Raw genomic sequence first — 16,931 nt, 5'->3', positions numbered from 1 at the left:
ATATTTTATCATTATTATTATTATTATTATTATTATTATTATACGAGTTTAAACTAAGACGGTCACACATGTTCAAAATTGCTGAATAATTTTTAATTTAAATTATTTTAATATTTATCTAACTTAGTTTAAATTATTTAAATGCCATTAAAATAGTTTTAATTAAAATTGTTTATTTTAGTTAAAATTATTATAATATAAAATAATTTTGATGAAAATTTTTACTTGATATTTTTTTTGGAAAATAATAATAAAAAAATTAATGAAAATTTACCTGAAGATAAATTCGAATCTCCCTCTTCTTCTCTCTCTCTCTCTCTCTCTCGCACTTTGGCTTCACTGTCGCCGGCTTATGGATGCCGCCTCCTCGCCGGTCTCCGGGGACGGGGAGTGGGAGATCTGCAACGACAGAGGCTTCATCTACAAGCGCCGCCGCCTCCGTTTGCGGCAGCCAGCGCAGGGGGAGACAGGCACGAGCTCGGCAGGGGATGCCGAGGCGGAGCAGAGGCGGTGCCGCCGTGATCTGCGGCGACGGTGCCTCCTCCATCTCAGGGATCTGTTCATGCGGGAGCTGGAGCTTTTGCATCCCCTTTCGTCGGGTGCTGTCGATCTCACCCCCGCTATGTCGACCGAAGCAGCTCCTGAAGCTTCGGCGGCGGCGGCGGCGGCCGAACCTCCGCCTCCGCCTCCAGATCCAGGGGAAGATATCCGGAAACCCTTAGTTGATAGCCTCCTTTCTCAGGTACAGTGACAACTGACAACCCCCAAATAGTCGAAGTCGTTCGAAATTCCGAGGGCTAGGGCTAGGGTTAGGGTTTGTTTTCCAAATCAACTAATTTATCGAGCCTTTTCGTGTTCTAGGTGGAGATTCAAGAAGCGATTCTCAGGAAGCTCTCGGATAGCTGCGATTATGTGGAGTCGTTGTGCAGGGAGAAAGAAGAGAGGTTGCTGGAATCTTTAATGGAGTTGCCGATTTGGGGAAGTCCTCGTTCTCTTCTGCTCTCATTATCTGAATGATCTTGATCTAAAGATAACATCTTTTACCTCCATTAGGGATTCCTTTGTGCTGTACAATATCTATGAGTTGGTTTTGGTTTGCTTGCTGATTCTTGTGTATCTATTTGTGCCTGACGCTTTTGGAAGAAACGAAGCATTTGCTCATCATGCTCCATAAAAATCACTCCTTTAGGGTTTCTCTACCTCTGAGTCAACTGACCTGCATACATGGCTTGCTTTAACCTTTTTTTTTTACTACTGAAATAAATTTGAAAGGTCAAAAATCAAAAGAGTTTTGTTTGATATTATTATCTCTTATTACATGTATTAAATTCTGAGCTGATTGATTAATTATAAATAAAATAAATCTGTATTATAATAGTTATGAAAATCGTAGTTATTATAATACTATAATAAGTACAGTTTGTAACTGTTATTGTAGTTATAATAGTTTCACCCTACTAACTCTTAAAATGACTTAGTTGCTCTCAAGTGTATTGTTTGGTATTATTATCTTCTGTTGCTACGATTAAAACTTGAACTAATCTGTCAGTTGGATAAATACATATTGTAATAATTATGAAATTATAACTATTATAATATTATAGTACAGTTTGTAACTGTTATTGTAGTTATAACAGTCTCACCCTACTAACTCTTAAAATGACAGGAGTTAGTTGCTCTCAAGTGTATTGTTTGGTATTAAATCCTAAAGTGTATTGTTTGGTATTATTATCTCCTGTTGCACATATTAAATCTTGAACTAATCTATCAGTTGGACAAATATGCATTGTAATAATTATGAAATCATAACTATAAACTATTATAATATTATAGTAGTTACGATTTTGTAATTATTATTGTAGTTATAGCAATTATAATTTTATAACTGTTATAATTTTGTAACTGTTACAACAATTGGCTAATCAGTTCAGGATTGAATGCATGTGACAGGAGTTGAAGGTAGCTATGTCATTTTACAAGGAATTGGTGGGATGTATTAAATCCTAAAGTGTATTGTTTGGTATTATTATCTCCTGTTGCACGTATTAAATCCTTAAATCTGTCAGTTGGACAAATACGCATTGTAATAATTATAAAATCATAACTATTATAATATTATAGTAGCTACGATTTTGTAATTATTATTGTAGTTATAGCAATTATAATTTTATAACTATTACAATTTTGTAACTGTTACAACAATTGACTAATCAATTCAGGATTGAATACATGTGCCTGGAGTTGAAGGTAACTATGTCATTTTACAAGGAATTGGTGAAATGAGATATTCTTTTGATTAAAAAAATTTAAAAAGAAATGCTCATATGATACTCTTTTCATAGTGGTCAATTGTCATATTCCACTTTTTGTTGAATAAAAAAAGGATAATTTTTTATTTATTTTTGAAGCATAGATTAATATCTTCTTGAGACAGTGAGATAGCTTTCAATCTCTAGAGAAAGCTCAAAGTGATCGACTACAAAAGAAGATAAAGAGAATATAAAGGTGGTTCAGATAGTTGATACACATCTTCCCTATCATGACATGGAACATTTGATAATACATTCAGAAGAAAATTAGTCACATAAAAAAATAATAATGATGGAACAATTAAAAATCTATCAAATGTCTTTTGTCAATGTGAAACAACCATTCATAAACTTGATATCAGTAGACAAATTGAATGATTCAAGAGCACAAAATGTGTTTGATAGTGAGTCGAGGATCCAAGTAGAAAGCCCTAAACATGCTCAAAAGTCGAGTCGAGGATCCAAGTAGAAAGCCCTGAGATAAAAGCATGCTTTTCGAGGATAGCGAAAATGGCATCCTCGGAAACAACTGACTCGAATGCTCAAAACTTGAGTTGCTTCCATAACAGAAGGGGAGGGGGAAAACAATAAGAAACTGATCATGCACCAGTGGTTGAAGGTACTGTAGTTAATTCTACTGGAGCACCCACATGACAACCTAACCTACTTACATGGTCACACCACGCAAAGTCGCAAACCCGAGACGATAATAGCATGTAGCACCATAGCTATGTTTGCTTATTGATATTAAGTTTTGCGCGACATGAACTTAGAAATGTACCATATTGATCGGCTGGTAGTTCCTTCAGTACATCTGCTATGGCAATCTCATGCTTCTTTTGTATTTCATCAAGTTCTTTCTTCTGTTCGATCAACAGTTGCTCCAGTTTCTGAGCAATCAACTGCATATGTTCATGATCCAGTGGCTCTGATGTTCTGCGTGATTGCTCGAGCTTGGATCCGCAGTTACAAGTCTGAGATCCAGTGCAGCAAACTGTTTCTTTGTGATCTCTGCCCGGCCTGTTGCTAGATACTTGGTTATTCAAGATAGATAATGGCGATGAACCGATCACTACTTCATTTTCAACATCATCACTAAAATTTGTGGAATGTCTCTGTTGTTTCGGTGAAGAACTGTTTGAGTGATACTCCCTTTGGCTACCTTTAATAAACGAGTCATCTTTCCCGCCGTAAACCTCAACAGATATATCCAAACTTCCATGTGAAACCAACTCATATGCATTCGATTGCGCAAAGGATGATGACGAGTCCACGCTACCAGAAGGAAGACGTTCGAGAGTGAGGTTACCGGATGGATCTAATTCATTGGGCAAAGCAGAAACTTCGTTTTCAGCTTCAGAAGCATGTCCATTGCCATCTGAAATTGTTCCATCGTTGACGTTTGCAAAAGGCCTCCAGTCTGGAAAATAGGCTTGTAACTCAGTATCTATCATTGCTGCAATGGTCGTCACATCCTGATCGGTAAGGTCTAACTCGGCCACCATTTCTGTTGCAACGCTCACTGATGTGTCTGCTTGGATATCAAATGGGAAAAGAATGTTGCGAACTTGACCTGTAAATGATCAACCATAATTGAAGTTAAAAAATGGTCGTGATGTTAATGTCCCACTCAACAAACCATGAAATGCAAACTTGTTAACCTGTAGAATCTTCAAAACGTAGCTTCAAAGAAATTGTATCGATGTCTTTGCGTCGACCTTCCATGGTAAAATCTGCACCACTAGTTCCTTCTGCTTGGTCATATTTTGAATTTGTACTTGCATTGGATTGGCCACCATTATCTGCATTTCAATCTAACATTATCGAAATAAAGGGAGCAAAAGAATCTCAGAGAATAAATATCTCATAAACATCAAGGAAATAGTGAGGACGCTAGTCATATCTTTCTCTACCAGATTGATTTGAAGTTGTTCCATGGGAAGAACCTATGAGATCATTTTCTGAGTCCAATTGAAGAAAAGGATCTTGTAATAAATCCTTAGCAGATAATCTTTCAGAAACATGGGCAATACATTTCTCGATAAACTTCTTAACTTCTGGATCTTTTACCTCAGCTAATGAAGCAGGCTTCACTCCCTACATGCAAGAAACTAGGTATCGTATCAGAGTGTCCAAATACAGAATCGATTGATAGAGTAACCGAGATATAGTTTATATTATAATCAGATCATAAAACTAAATAGTATCATTTATTAATAAATAGACAAACTCCAGTTACATGATTTGGAGAAATGTCATCAAAATGAAAGACAGCTACTTCATCATGAGCATGCATCAAGTTCAAGCTCGAGTAGGAAGTTGTAATTTTCGAAACAAACCTCAGTTACTTTCAACATGTCAATCCTTGCTTTGGATTGATTCCTCAAATGAGCAACCTCTATCTGATTAATTACGACATGTGTAAGTAATTAAGTATGAACCTAAACTATCATGGTTCGAGATTGATATTTCCTATCTGAATTACAAACTCTGTAGGAATTTACCAGCCTTGACATATTCAACCCTTTATTGAACAGACTAGCAGAGAGGTATGTAGTGCATGTATGGAATGTAGGTGGAAGATCATTATTTATTTTCTGACAAACACCACAATTCAATGATCTACAAGAATCCAAAACTAAATATTACGATGACACAGTTACAAGAACTGAACATGGTATTACAACATCAGCATCATCCTGTTAGTTCCAATTTCAAGTATATTACATAGCTTTGATCCCTCCTTTGATCTCTATGCAAAGCTACATTGCTAGTAAGATTCATCTTAGTAACTCACTTTTAATTGCTTAATTTGGTTAAGTTTTATATATCTCTCCGCCTGTTAGGCCACGAACTCGATCAATTCAACTTGTCTAAGAATAAAATCTCTTCTTAATCTTTGAATGTGTGGATACCATTTTAACCTAGTTTTTATTATTTTATTATTTACTACGCTTAATTAATCTCAGATACTCTGGAGTCTGGACATCCATCTTACTATTCTTATCTTATCTTAGTAATTATGATCTTTTGCCAATTATTTTTTGTTTGAAAGATGTCTCTCTTTTTATTTCTTTCCTACTTTCCAGAATTTTAACTTCTCTGATTCTCTTCCTCACTTCTTGTTCTCTCATTTACTCACCAAGATCCTTGTTCTCATCATTTTACATTAATAAGAAATCACAATCCCATCATTTATAATGTTTAAGTGAATTTAAATACATTAATGTGATGCATCCCATCATTTTACATCAATGCATCATTAGTACCTTTTTCTAAAAAAAATCCAATTACCACCAGATAAACATTAAGGTGTACAAATGAACAGGAAAGAAAAGTACTACTAGCAAAAGTGTATATTATTAACAAAAAAATTACAAAACCAAGGCATTTAGGGGTGAAACTGGGTTGGGTTGGGATGGGTTTATGAAGAAATTGTGCCTAGACTCAAGTCCTCAAAAAAAAAAAAAAAAAAAGAATTTCAAACCTGAATCTTTGAGGAAAACCCCAAACTGAAAAAAAAAACATTTTTGCTGATTTTCAGATTTATCCAATATAGATAATCAATTATCCACACACATAAGTACAACGCATAATTCTAAATTCATGTATGTAAACAATATACAACTAGGAAGAATTAAGGTTTTTCTTTATAAAAATCTAAATCCTGATCTAAACCCAACTTAACCAACGATATCTTTCTCAAGTGCAGTATGGGTATCAGTTCTCCCACATTTTCCACTTTTCCAACTTTTTTTTGATATAATTAACCAACTCCAATGGATTTCAACTGATTTCCATGAATACTGTATAAGTACTTAGTCAATATACAGTCGTCCATGATATTTTTTTTGTATAAGTTGGACAATCTCTCTATAAATCAGGCAATATCCATAGGTATGTTATAGTAATTTCAATGTTTTGTATTATTTTTTATGTTTTAATTATTTTCAACTGAAATATCAATCCAACTAATACAATCCTGATACTATTTTCCTTTTATCCATTCTCCAATCTGATATAATCTTGCAAGTTATGATTATGACTATGTGAATATCTTGATGAGTTATACAGGGCTGATGACAAAACTGACAAAACACAAAACTGACAATTTCAAATACATGAGTGAAAACATCAATGAATCTCATGCACATGTCAAATGATTGCCTAAACTCATTTTTCATAAGCGACATACAATCTGAAACATCAGATTAAACAAATTTAAAATGCATGAATGGCCTTTCACATCTTGATCATATTATTACTATTACTTATATTAATCTTCAAAACAACTTATGAATTCTATGATCACTCATAAAAGGGATCCAAACAATCTAAATCACCAAGGAACTTGAGTCAGAACAAGAGATCAAATAAGGACTCAAATTTCATAATAAGCCTACTTTAGGTTTGAAAAATACATGCATGTGCAATCATGGAACAATGTTTTGATTGTTAAATAAAGCATCACTGGAACTACAACAGTCGAGAATCAAATTAAATAATGAAAAAAAGAATCAAGTAAACAATAATGATATTTAGTGCTTAGTACTAACAAATTTTATTAGTACTAGCAAATTATATCACAATGACACTTGGTAAACTCACCGAAGTTACTTTCTTGTATATTTGTGCTGCATTGCTGCATTCCACATATGGATACTCAAATGTCACCAATTCTAGCAAACACATGCCAAATGCATATATATCTACAAGCTCATTGTATTCTTCCTCGTAAAGTTCTGGAGCCATGAACTCTGGCGTCCCTGCAATAGGATGATGAATTGTAGATTTATGATCTATCATCATCTTATACAGTCCAACTAAACATTTCAACCGAACAGAATAAAGTAATGCATTTACCAATAACACTGTGAGCAGAGTTAGCATGGCGAAGAATGGCGGCCAATCCTAGGTCACCTATCTTCACCTCCCCTTGATTTCCATTCACAAACAGATTATCACATTTTAAATCTCGATGGATAACTGGTGGATCATTACTATGGAGGTAGTGAAGCCCACTCAAAATTTGCCTTGACCACTTCTTCAATGCTCTTGTATCGACATGCTTATGTTTTTTCCGATACCTGATCACGAAATAATAATAATTTCAAGCGTGATAGGAATTAGACTAACAAAGCCAATCAGGTTGTTCCTCAAAGAGTGGAAAGGAATGGCAGGAAAGACTGACTGGCGCAATGTCCCTGACGTAAAGACCTCGGTGATGAAATTGATATTATTATTCTTGGCGTCAACCCACGAGCTGTAAAACTTGATAATGTTCTTGTGTTTCAGGGTCTTCAGCAAGTGAACCTCAGAGTAGAGTCTATCCAGGTCATCTGCGTTTCTCAGCAAATCTACCACCTTCACCTGATTCCAAGCAACTTCTATTCCTTCCAATTCATCAAAAGCCTTGTACCTGACGGATCATCCTCGTCAAGGATTCCAATCAGCATGTCGATGCCAATTCGCAGCTAGACGTACAAATTCACAATCAATGAAAGAAAAAAAAACACAACTTTAGCTTAAAACGAAGCATTAAGGATACACAGTCTTGAAAGCGCCCTTCCCTAGGACCTCATTGTACTGCAACGTCAAAACGAACAAATTAGGTTTACACAATCGCGTAATTTGTTTAATCTAATAACCGATAAAACAGATTTTCATGCGGAAAACATTGAGATTGTTGACGAACCCTTCCGTAACGCCTCGTGGGATCGATCTCCACGAAATCAGGGTTAAGATCGTCCGGCTCCTTCTCCGGCGGCGGACCTGCGGACATGTCTCTGCGCCACCAAGACTCCCCAAGCCCTAATCCAAGAAAGACTCAAATTTGCACCAGAGGGATCGCCGGAGAAAATAGAAAGCAATCGATCCGATCGAAGCGAATCATTCGGGATTCAAGAGGTGGCAAGGAAGGGAAGATCGGGGAAGAGCGACGAGCGTTTCCTTTGAGATCGATCGATCGCGAGAGAAGAGAGAGAGAGAGAGACTCGAGGGCGAAGAGAGATTCAGAAGAAAGCGGATCCACCCGACCCAGTCCCAACCCGACCCAAATAAGCCCGCGCTGCATTTTTTCTTTAAACTCCGTGCCGTGTCGGACTGTTACACGGTGCGGGTAGGAGCCACCCGTTAAGGTTTGTATTTGTTTTTTTTTTTTCGGGTTAGCGGGTTAACGTGATTTGCCTCCGACTTTGGCGGAATGGTGGATCCGAGCGAAGATCGAGGACACGTGTGTAACAAATACGGCAGACACATCACTTTCACGTGGAGCGTTTGAAAGTTCGTTGAGCGAATTTTTTATCTACCACGTGGCAATTGTCATCTGCGAAATTGACCTTGACAACAGAGCTGATTCGATTATTTTAAAACTTTATTATTTTTTAAAAAAAAATCGATTAATTTGATTCAATTTTAATTTTAAAATTTTTTATTTAATTAAATCAAATAAATTAAATTAATTAAAATAAAAAATAATTTATAAAATTTAAAATAGATAAATTTATAAATTCTTAATTAATTGATAAATTTTTTATAATATTTAAAAAAATTAATTATTTTGATTAATGTGATCGAAAATTAAATTAATCGATATTTTATCAGTTCGATTTATTTAATTTTTATTTAAAAATTTGATCGGTTCGAATAGTTCAAAAAAATTTAATTCAATTCGATTTAATTTTAATCGAATACTCTTCTATAAAAAGGTAGAATCCGCCACCCCAGCAGTCTTACACGGTTGACCCCACGACCATCTATAAGGAGGTAAATCAAGATTTTAATCGAATACTCAGTCCTACTTATCATAACCGAATAGGAGTGGTATACTGTACCATCAAAAATTTTATAGCATACCATATACCGTATCAAAATTTTCAATATTTAAAATATATATACTGATATCGAAATTTTGATATATCAAATTTTTGATATGATATAAAAATCATACCATTCATATCAAAATTATTCGATATTTTAATATTTTTTATATACTAAAATTATAAAATAAAAAACATCTTTGTCCAATTACCCATAGAAATTATTCAATATTTCATTATTTTAGTATATATTGATATCGATATTGAAAATTTCGATACGGTACTATATCGTATCAAAAATTTCAGTATATCATTAATATCACTATATTTAGTATATATTTATATGATACATTAAAATTTTTGATATTTTTCCACTCCTAAACCGGATTAGGCGGTTCAAGTTGAACCATGAGCCAGACCGGTAACGGTTCAAATGCAAATTAAATTTTTTACAATAAATCTATGACTACTTTCTTGTGACTTGTAATATCTAAATCACATACATCACTTTTTAAATTATTAAGTATAATAAGTATGATTTAAATATTTAAAAAAAACTTAAGTATGTCATTCAATAAATTATTAATAAAAATTATATCAACTAATTATTTAGTTCATATAATATTTTGATTTCATATGCAATGCTCCTTGAGACAAGTTAGAATATTGGGTGCCACATGATGTGATCAAATTCGGTCAACATAGATCTTATTAGTCAGTTTAGTTACGAGTTAGAATACCTTGGATATTTTTCTATATAAGGTAGCAATATCAATCGAGAAAGGTAGCCATATCAATCGAGAAAGGGTACACGCAAAATACTCAACTTTATTATTTTCTTCAAGGGCTAACTTAAGCATTGTAAAGATGTCACCTCATGACCCTACTCCCTACAAGTCAACTCACCAAAGTTACTCATCAAGACCCTACTCGCTACAAGTCAACTCAACCAAGACCTTACTTGGTAGAAACCGACCCGATAAGAAATCAATTCGACGGAAAATGATGAACTAGAGTTCATTCCTACAAGATTCAATCCCTCCGTTGATCTCGGGCCAATTCAATTCTTCTCTATGGCAACTAAATCTCTAGGACATCCACTTTGAGCATGAAGGGAGATGGGCCCTACATGGTTGGTGAGTAAAGTAGGCCCCATGCCCTAAAATCAATGCTAAGCTTGCTCTTCCTTGACTCATCCACTCTAAATCATTTCTTACAAACTTAATTGATATTATTATCTATTATTATCATTAAAAAGAATGCTCCAATTTTTTTAAAAATATTAAACATAATTCTCTATCTTAGATCTATCTAAATTTAAAGTTATTTTTGTGAATGCTATTATATTTTTGGAGTTATTTTGATAAAACAACTTCATTTTAAAGTTGATTTGATTCTTTGGTTAAAAACTTCATTTTGAAATTATTTTAATTTAATTTCCTATAAATCAGTTCCAAAATGATAGTGTTAAAAAGATATTTTAAATAGAAAAGTATAAATGAAATCTTATTTTAATTTCATATAAAGCAGTTAAAGATGATGATGTTTTGTACAAAGTAATTTGTAAAAAAAATAAATAGAAAATTATAGATAAAATATTATGTTAATAATAAAAAAACATTCTTTTGAAAGAAAAAATAAATAAATTATTGGCCAACTATAATTGAAGCTTGACCAACTCTTTCTCTTGTCCCTATCCATCATTTAATTGAACCCTAAATATTTAGAGTATGAGTAAGATCCTCACCAACTAACTCAACTCAGCTAACTCCTTCCAATATAAATGGAGTTATTAATAAGGAGGAAAAAAAACATTATGTTCCGGCTGGGATCACCGCAATATGAGTCACCGGATAATTGGTCTCTATATTGATGAAATCACTGAAGACCCAGGGATAGCTATGTTAGGATCTGTGCGAGCTAGAGGGAGATGAATAACTCCGATTGTTTCTCGTCTTGATCTTATGCTCGTTGTTTGAATGCGCAACAGAAACCTTGATTCAAACGTGACTCCACATGCATAACTCCTGAATTTTACTTGATATCTATCTCCTTGAGGCAACTAATTCAAGGGTCCGCTTCGAGCTATATACCTCCACTATAAACACCTCCTTTTCGGAGTAAAAGAAATGTTCCCTCCTCTATCTTCCACACTATGAAACGTCATATGTATTAATTGTAGATCATGGTACTCCACCACATTAGACTATATATTATATGACCCTTGCCTGAAAGACCAATAGATCATGGTACTCCACCACATTAGACTATATATTATATGACCCTTGCCTGAAAGACCAATTCACATACCACCCCTGCCTATGCCGAATGTAAGAGGGTCTTTCTCGCTAGGGGATGGGCGTTGGGGGCGAAGTGGTCGAACTATCGGGGGTCCAGTCTCAAGGAGACTGATCAAGTCAATTTGAGTCAGTTGAGAGGTCTCTAGGTCAATTGGTCTTTAATTCAGTCGGGAGATCTCTAATCAATCGATTTTAGAGTTAGTCGGAAGATCTCCAAGTCAGTCGGTTTTCAAGTCAGTCGGAAGATTGCTATCATTTCTTTAGTTTGGTGTGTCCCTTCCCAATGAGTTGCATTTTGACTTTCTTGATCAAGATAAAATTGTCCATAATTTCTTCAACAAAAGGTGGAATCCGCCACCCCAACAGTTCTACACGGTCGACTTTGCCGAGATTCAACTCTTGTCCATTTTAATAAATATGTCACGTCGTAACCAACTCAACTATGCTCTGAAGATGTAAACGTCGATAACACATTATAAAAGAGGGAGACGAAAATTCCCGAAACTTGATCGATCGTAGTCTCATCGTACTCTCAAACCTTTATCTTTTGAATCGATCAAGTTCCTCAACAAAATTTTAGATTGAGTCGTCCTTAATCCTCTAACTTAATTAGATGGCTCAAAATCACCAAAGTTGAACCTTTGTTGAAAATCGATGAATTGAGTCGAGTCGCGTCACAACCCGGATATCAAGTTGAACCTTTGTTGAGTCGATGTCATCTAGTTCGAGGCCATGTTGTGTTTGATAGGCTTGGTGGTGGGCGACAATGTTCTATATCTCCTCCTCCTCCTCTGTTCCACTCGTACCTCCTCTGCTCTGCTATATCCTCGGCCAATGCAGGATCCTCCTTTCCTGGTCCCTTCTTGCTTCAGCGCCGGCGGGAGGCATCCGGAGGATCCGACCACGGCCGCCGCCAAGTCAGGTCAGAGCGTCGTCACCTCCGTCTACCGCACCAAGATCGCAGGCCACTGCCGCCTGATCAGCGTCGCCTGGTACAGAGACGTCCTCTCCCGTGGCCTCTCTGTGTCCGTCGACGACGAGGCGAGTGGAAGCGCAGCCGGCGACCGCCGCTCCCCGGTCGTTAGCTTCAAGGTGGAGATCCGGCCGTGGCATTTCTGGCGCAAACACGGGTCGAAGCGGTTCCAGGTGGACGGGCGGCCGGTCGACTTCGTTTGGGACCTCCGCCGCGCCAAATTCTCCGGCGAACCAGAGCCGCAATCGGGCTTCTTTATGGTCGTCGCTTCCGAGCACGAGGTTAGTGATTCGCTTAAAGATCGGATTTTGAGCACTCGAATTCAACCAAAATCGAGTTTTCTCTCTCTCTCTTCTTTAAACTCAAGATCGATCGATCGAATTTGAATCGATTTCCAGGTGGCGCTCCTGCTCGGCGACGAGAAGGAGGCGCACCAGAAAACGGGGTGCCGGCCGGCGACGATCGACGCGACGTTGGTGTCGCGCTGGGAGCACGTGTTCGGGCGGACGCGATTCGCGACGCGCGCGCGGTTCCAGCAAAAGGGCGGCGGCCGGCAGCACGAGATCTTGGTCGAGTACACCGGCGGCGGCGGCGGCAACGCTGACCCGGAAATGGCGGTGAGGATCGACGGCGCAGAGGCGATCCACGTGAAGCACCTACAGTGGAAGTTCCGTGGCAACGAGTGCGTCACCGTCGGCCGCGCCCGCGTCGACGTCTACTGGGACGTCCACGACTGGCTCTTCCACCCCGCCGGCGCTGGCGGCCTCCGCCACGCCGTGTTCATCTTCAAGCCCGTCTCCTTCCTCACCTCCTCCTCCTCCATGCCACTCTCTTCCTCCTCCACCACCTCCTCCGCCGCCGGCGCCGGCGCTTTTTGCCTCTTCCTCCATGCATGGAAATTGGATTAAATCAATTAAATTTGAGAAATTTTTCATTTTACCTCTTATTCGACAACAAATGTGCGATTCATACCACCACCACTGAGGAGAGGAGGACATTATCTCGACTTCATTAAGATTAGATCTTTATCCCTTTCAATAATTTTAATTAACCAACTTAACTATTTACTGGGGCTTCTGGAACTGGCCGCTGTGTACTTTCTGATTTACCTTGGTGGACCGATGGGAAACTTTTATGGGACCGGACCAATCATCCTAGAGATAGCCAATGAGGCTAACTGGGATTTATCATTTTTGCCCCCGGAGCATAGCTGGGTTGGTTATGACGCAATAGAATTGTAAAAAAGGGCAAGGGTTTGAATCTACTCTCCTGCGTCGTGATTAACTATAGTTTCTCGATTTATCTCCTCATAGATGGTTGCGAGACCGATTATGTGGGGCGCTAAGGTTATGGATTCCACCGATAGAGCTTCATTTTATCTCACACCTTATTTATTTTTACAAAATAGCTCTTATTTTTCTATATAAAAGCACATAATTCCAGCGAATAAAAATTAAGCAAAAAAAATTAAAGTCTCTTATTTTTCTTATCATCAAAGGATACCTTATCTTGAAAAAAAAAATAATCAAAAATATCTTTATTCTAATATTATTACAATAATATTTTAATTATAATAATTTTAATCAAAATTATTCTAATAATATTTTAAAATAATAAAAAATTATTTTAATAAATAAATAATAATGAAAAAAGTTTTTTTTTTTTAAATTTTGGATTTATCAAAATGCATAAAATTGTGTGAATTTTGGTTGGCAAGCACATGGAGGTACAGCTGGGGATGTTGAATAAAGAGGCGTGCACGATAAAGGAAGCCAGATTGGATGCACAACATGCTCTCCAATAATTCCAAAGAGTCCAACAAAGTTCATAAAATAAAATAAAATTTACTATTTTTTTAAAAAATAATTAATTTAATTTAAAATCATTGAGAGGATATATCTAGAGATACAGATAATATTTATAATAATTGGAAAAGGTTGAAAATATTATTAATTAACATTTGGGGTCACGAGGGGATGGGAGACAGAATTGAGATTCCGGGCTCGTGATTGGCGGATGGAGGTGGAGCCCACTGGGGTCGCATGCAGTTGGGTTGGGCGGAGGAGGCACGTGGCGCCGTTGGATTCATGCAGTTTGACCGAGGACAGAGAATCTGACGCTAAATCGCGTTGTCGCGGATTTCTTGGATTTAGATTTTAAGTGCCACATGCGATTTAGTCTTAACAAAACCTTCTTCTTAAAAAAAAAATCTAAATATATTCGAGAATAAAAATAAATTTAAATTAAAAATTCGATAATATAAATTTATCTCTCTCTGTTTTAGTATCCCTATCATGCAACTCTTTTGTAGAAATGTGGAATTTGATTGTCCTCTACTTGCTGTCGTAACCAACTCACCTATGCCCGAGATTTATCATGCAACTCGATTCAAGGATACAGGAATTTGATATTCTACTTAGTGTTATAATGTACGACTCATTTTTGATAGATTATTCCAGATACTTGAAAGGACTTTGACATCCGGAACCTAAATAGTGATTTTTTATATTTTTGACTTACGATAAATCTATTTAAAGTTTTTTTTAAGATTTAGAAATTAGATTATATTATTAAGCACACAAACATTTGCAAAACGAAAAAAAAAATAGTTGCTGGCGAGATATGCCCCTTTGTTATCATGCATATCTTATCTAACACATTCCGTAAGCAACTAAATTTTTTTATGTGCTTAATACTATAACTCAATCCCTAAATCCTGACAGAAAAAATCTTAAATGATTTAATCGTAAGTAAAAAATTTTTAAAAAATTATTATTCATATTCCGAGCGCTTCAATATTCTATCGTGGATGAGTTACATATTATAAGATACGCAATATATATATATATATATATACGAAAATACTATGCTGCGCGTCGGCTTCGTACGTGCCCCTGCGCGACAGCGGGATCCCCGTCCATCATGCGTGATCATGAAGATCAGACCGTTCAAAATGGGAATGCACAGTGCCGCGACGCCCGACCCCTCGCTGTTCCTGCGGTTGCCGCTTCACCGTCCGACCACCATCGACCGCCGGACTGAGCCCGATTGACGCGACACTAGCCGGTGCGCTGATCGGCATCGGATTCCGACCGGATTGTGGCCGGAATCCGATCGAATTCGATCGGAAACTACCGCATTCAGCAAGCGGCCACTGTGGGCCAAATCGCAGTCAGTTTCCAGCCAAATCGCGGTCGGAGAACGGCCGAGGAAGGATCGCCGGCCGCCGGCGATCCTTCCTCGGCCAGTCTCCGACCGCGATTTGGTCGGAAATCGATCGCGATTTGGCCCACAGTGGCCTGCGCGCTGGTTCGGCGGTTTCCGGGCAAATTCGGCCGGATTCCGACCACAATCCGATCGGAATCCGGCTCCGGTCGGCGCGTCGACGAGTGGGCCGTCGATCGGGCCCGGTCCGACAGTCTCCGGTGGTCGGACGGTGTGGCGACAGCGGCGGGAGTGACTGGGGGTCGGGGCTGTCACACACGGGTCACGTAAATCCCGTCATGCAGCATAGAAAATCTATATATATATATATATATATATATATATATATATATATATATATATAAATAAGGGTATCTCAAATATCGAAGATCTTTACTATCTTAAATACCAATTAATGATCATTTACTATTGTTACTCACTTGAATCAAAAGATCAGCCATAGTTAGTCGTTTTGCCCAAGTCATTTACTTGGGTAAATTTTGCTCTGATCGTTTCGATATTCAAATGCATAGGTCGTGCTCGTACACAAGTCAACTTGGATCAGTATACAATCCATACCCTCGGTTTGCATGCCCCTTGCGCACTATGCGTGAGAGAGAATCTCTCCCCATACATACTTTTACAACGTATGTTAATGTATGTGATACAATATAAACTAATAATAAAGTCATGAGACTCCTAATGTGAAACTAAACCTCATGCACATGGAGTCTCATTCATTCATTTCTTCTTGTTTCTATTCAAATTTCCAACAAATATAAACCTATGATTCCATATAGAGAGCTCCACAGTTCAAACGATGACTTATCAACGAGTTGATTGATGGGACTCAAGGTGATTGGATCAACTTTGATGATTTCCAAAAACAATCGCAATCGACATATTATGTTTCACTAGATTCCCTTTCAAATATATTTTTTTAATAATCTAGGTATCCAACACCACTAGATTCCTTTTCAATGACACATATCTTCATGATTATGAAATGAGAAATCTTTTTCAAGAAAATAATATGGAAGAAGCTCCTTTTCAATGATAGATACGATGTATATACGCAACCAGTTAAACTTGGTCTGCGCTAAGTGTCTTGATACACACAACATTTTAAGAATGGACTTGAGCTCGTGTCTCAATTAGGGTTGAGTATTCGGTGAAAATCGAATCGAACCGAATCGAATTAATCAAAATCGAATCGAACTGAATTTTTTTTAACTAACCGAATCGATCAAATTTTCAAATAAAAACTGAACAAACCTAACCAATAAAATATCGATTAACTGAGTTTTCAACCGATCGAATTTTCAAA

The 16,931-nt window shown here is 37.2% G+C and overlaps 3 protein-coding genes across 3 annotated transcripts; 2 read left to right on the top strand and 1 right to left on the bottom strand.

Annotated features, from left to right (window-relative positions):
* The first annotated feature begins 328 nt into the window (after positions 1-328).
* Positions 329-1,161, top strand: LOC141845605 (uncharacterized). Its single transcript, XM_074733667.1, has 2 exons — positions 329-742; positions 862-1,161. Exons 1-2 carry the CDS (start codon positions 353-355, stop codon positions 1,015-1,017), a joined length of 546 nt encoding a protein of 181 aa, XP_074589768.1. The 5' UTR covers positions 329-352; the 3' UTR covers positions 1,018-1,161.
* Positions 1,162-2,564: 1,403 nt separating this feature from the next.
* On the bottom strand, positions 2,565-8,295 carry LOC141845004 (putative serine/threonine-protein kinase WNK3). Its single transcript, XM_074733003.1, has 8 exons — positions 8,005-8,295; positions 7,858-7,895; positions 7,501-7,728; positions 7,173-7,396; positions 6,918-7,075; positions 4,223-4,406; positions 3,971-4,111; positions 2,565-3,882 (listed from the first exon to the last, which is right to left on the bottom strand). Exons 1-8 carry the CDS (start codon positions 8,089-8,091, stop codon positions 3,038-3,040), a joined length of 1,905 nt encoding a protein of 634 aa, XP_074589104.1. The 5' UTR covers positions 8,092-8,295; the 3' UTR covers positions 2,565-3,037.
* A 3,954-nt stretch (positions 8,296-12,249) lies between these two features.
* Positions 12,250-13,346, top strand: LOC141845005 (uncharacterized). Its single transcript, XM_074733004.1, has 2 exons — positions 12,250-12,681; positions 12,799-13,346. Exons 1-2 carry the CDS (start codon positions 12,262-12,264, stop codon positions 13,306-13,308), a joined length of 930 nt encoding a protein of 309 aa, XP_074589105.1. The 5' UTR covers positions 12,250-12,261; the 3' UTR covers positions 13,309-13,346.
* The last annotated feature ends 3,585 nt before the right edge of the window (positions 13,347-16,931 follow it).

Source organism: Curcuma longa, chromosome 14, assembly GCF_044706935.1.
Source record: "Curcuma longa cultivar G26 ecotype Majalengka, Jawa Barat chromosome 14, ITB_CL_G26_1.1, whole genome shotgun sequence".
Classification (NCBI taxonomy): Eukaryota; Viridiplantae; Streptophyta; class Magnoliopsida; order Zingiberales; family Zingiberaceae; genus Curcuma; species Curcuma longa.
Note: the sequence above shows the minus strand (reverse complement) of the source record. Positions and strands in the feature narration are given on the sequence as shown.

Coding starts and splice junctions, on each gene's coding strand:
- LOC141845605 (XM_074733667.1), top strand. CDS start 353: ATGGATGCCGCCTCCTCGCCGGTCTCCGGGGACGGGGAGTGGGAGATC. Junction 743..861: donor TTGATAGCCTCCTTTCTCAG/GTACAGTGACAA, acceptor TTCGTGTTCTAG/GTGGAGATTCAAGAAGCGAT.
- LOC141845004 (XM_074733003.1), bottom strand. CDS start 8,091: ATGTCCGCAGGTCCGCCGCCGGAGAAGGAGCCGGACGATCTTAACCCT. Junction 7,896..8,004: donor CCACGAGGCGTTACGGAAGG/GTTCGTCAACAA, acceptor TTGACGTTGCAG/TACAATGAGGTCCTAGGGAA. Junction 4,407..6,917: donor TATACAAGAAAGTAACTTCG/GTGAGTTTACCA, acceptor TCTTGCATGTAG/GGAGTGAAGCCTGCTTCATT.
- LOC141845005 (XM_074733004.1), top strand. CDS start 12,262: ATGCAGGATCCTCCTTTCCTGGTCCCTTCTTGCTTCAGCGCCGGCGGG. Junction 12,682..12,798: donor TCGTCGCTTCCGAGCACGAG/GTTAGTGATTCG, acceptor ATCGATTTCCAG/GTGGCGCTCCTGCTCGGCGA.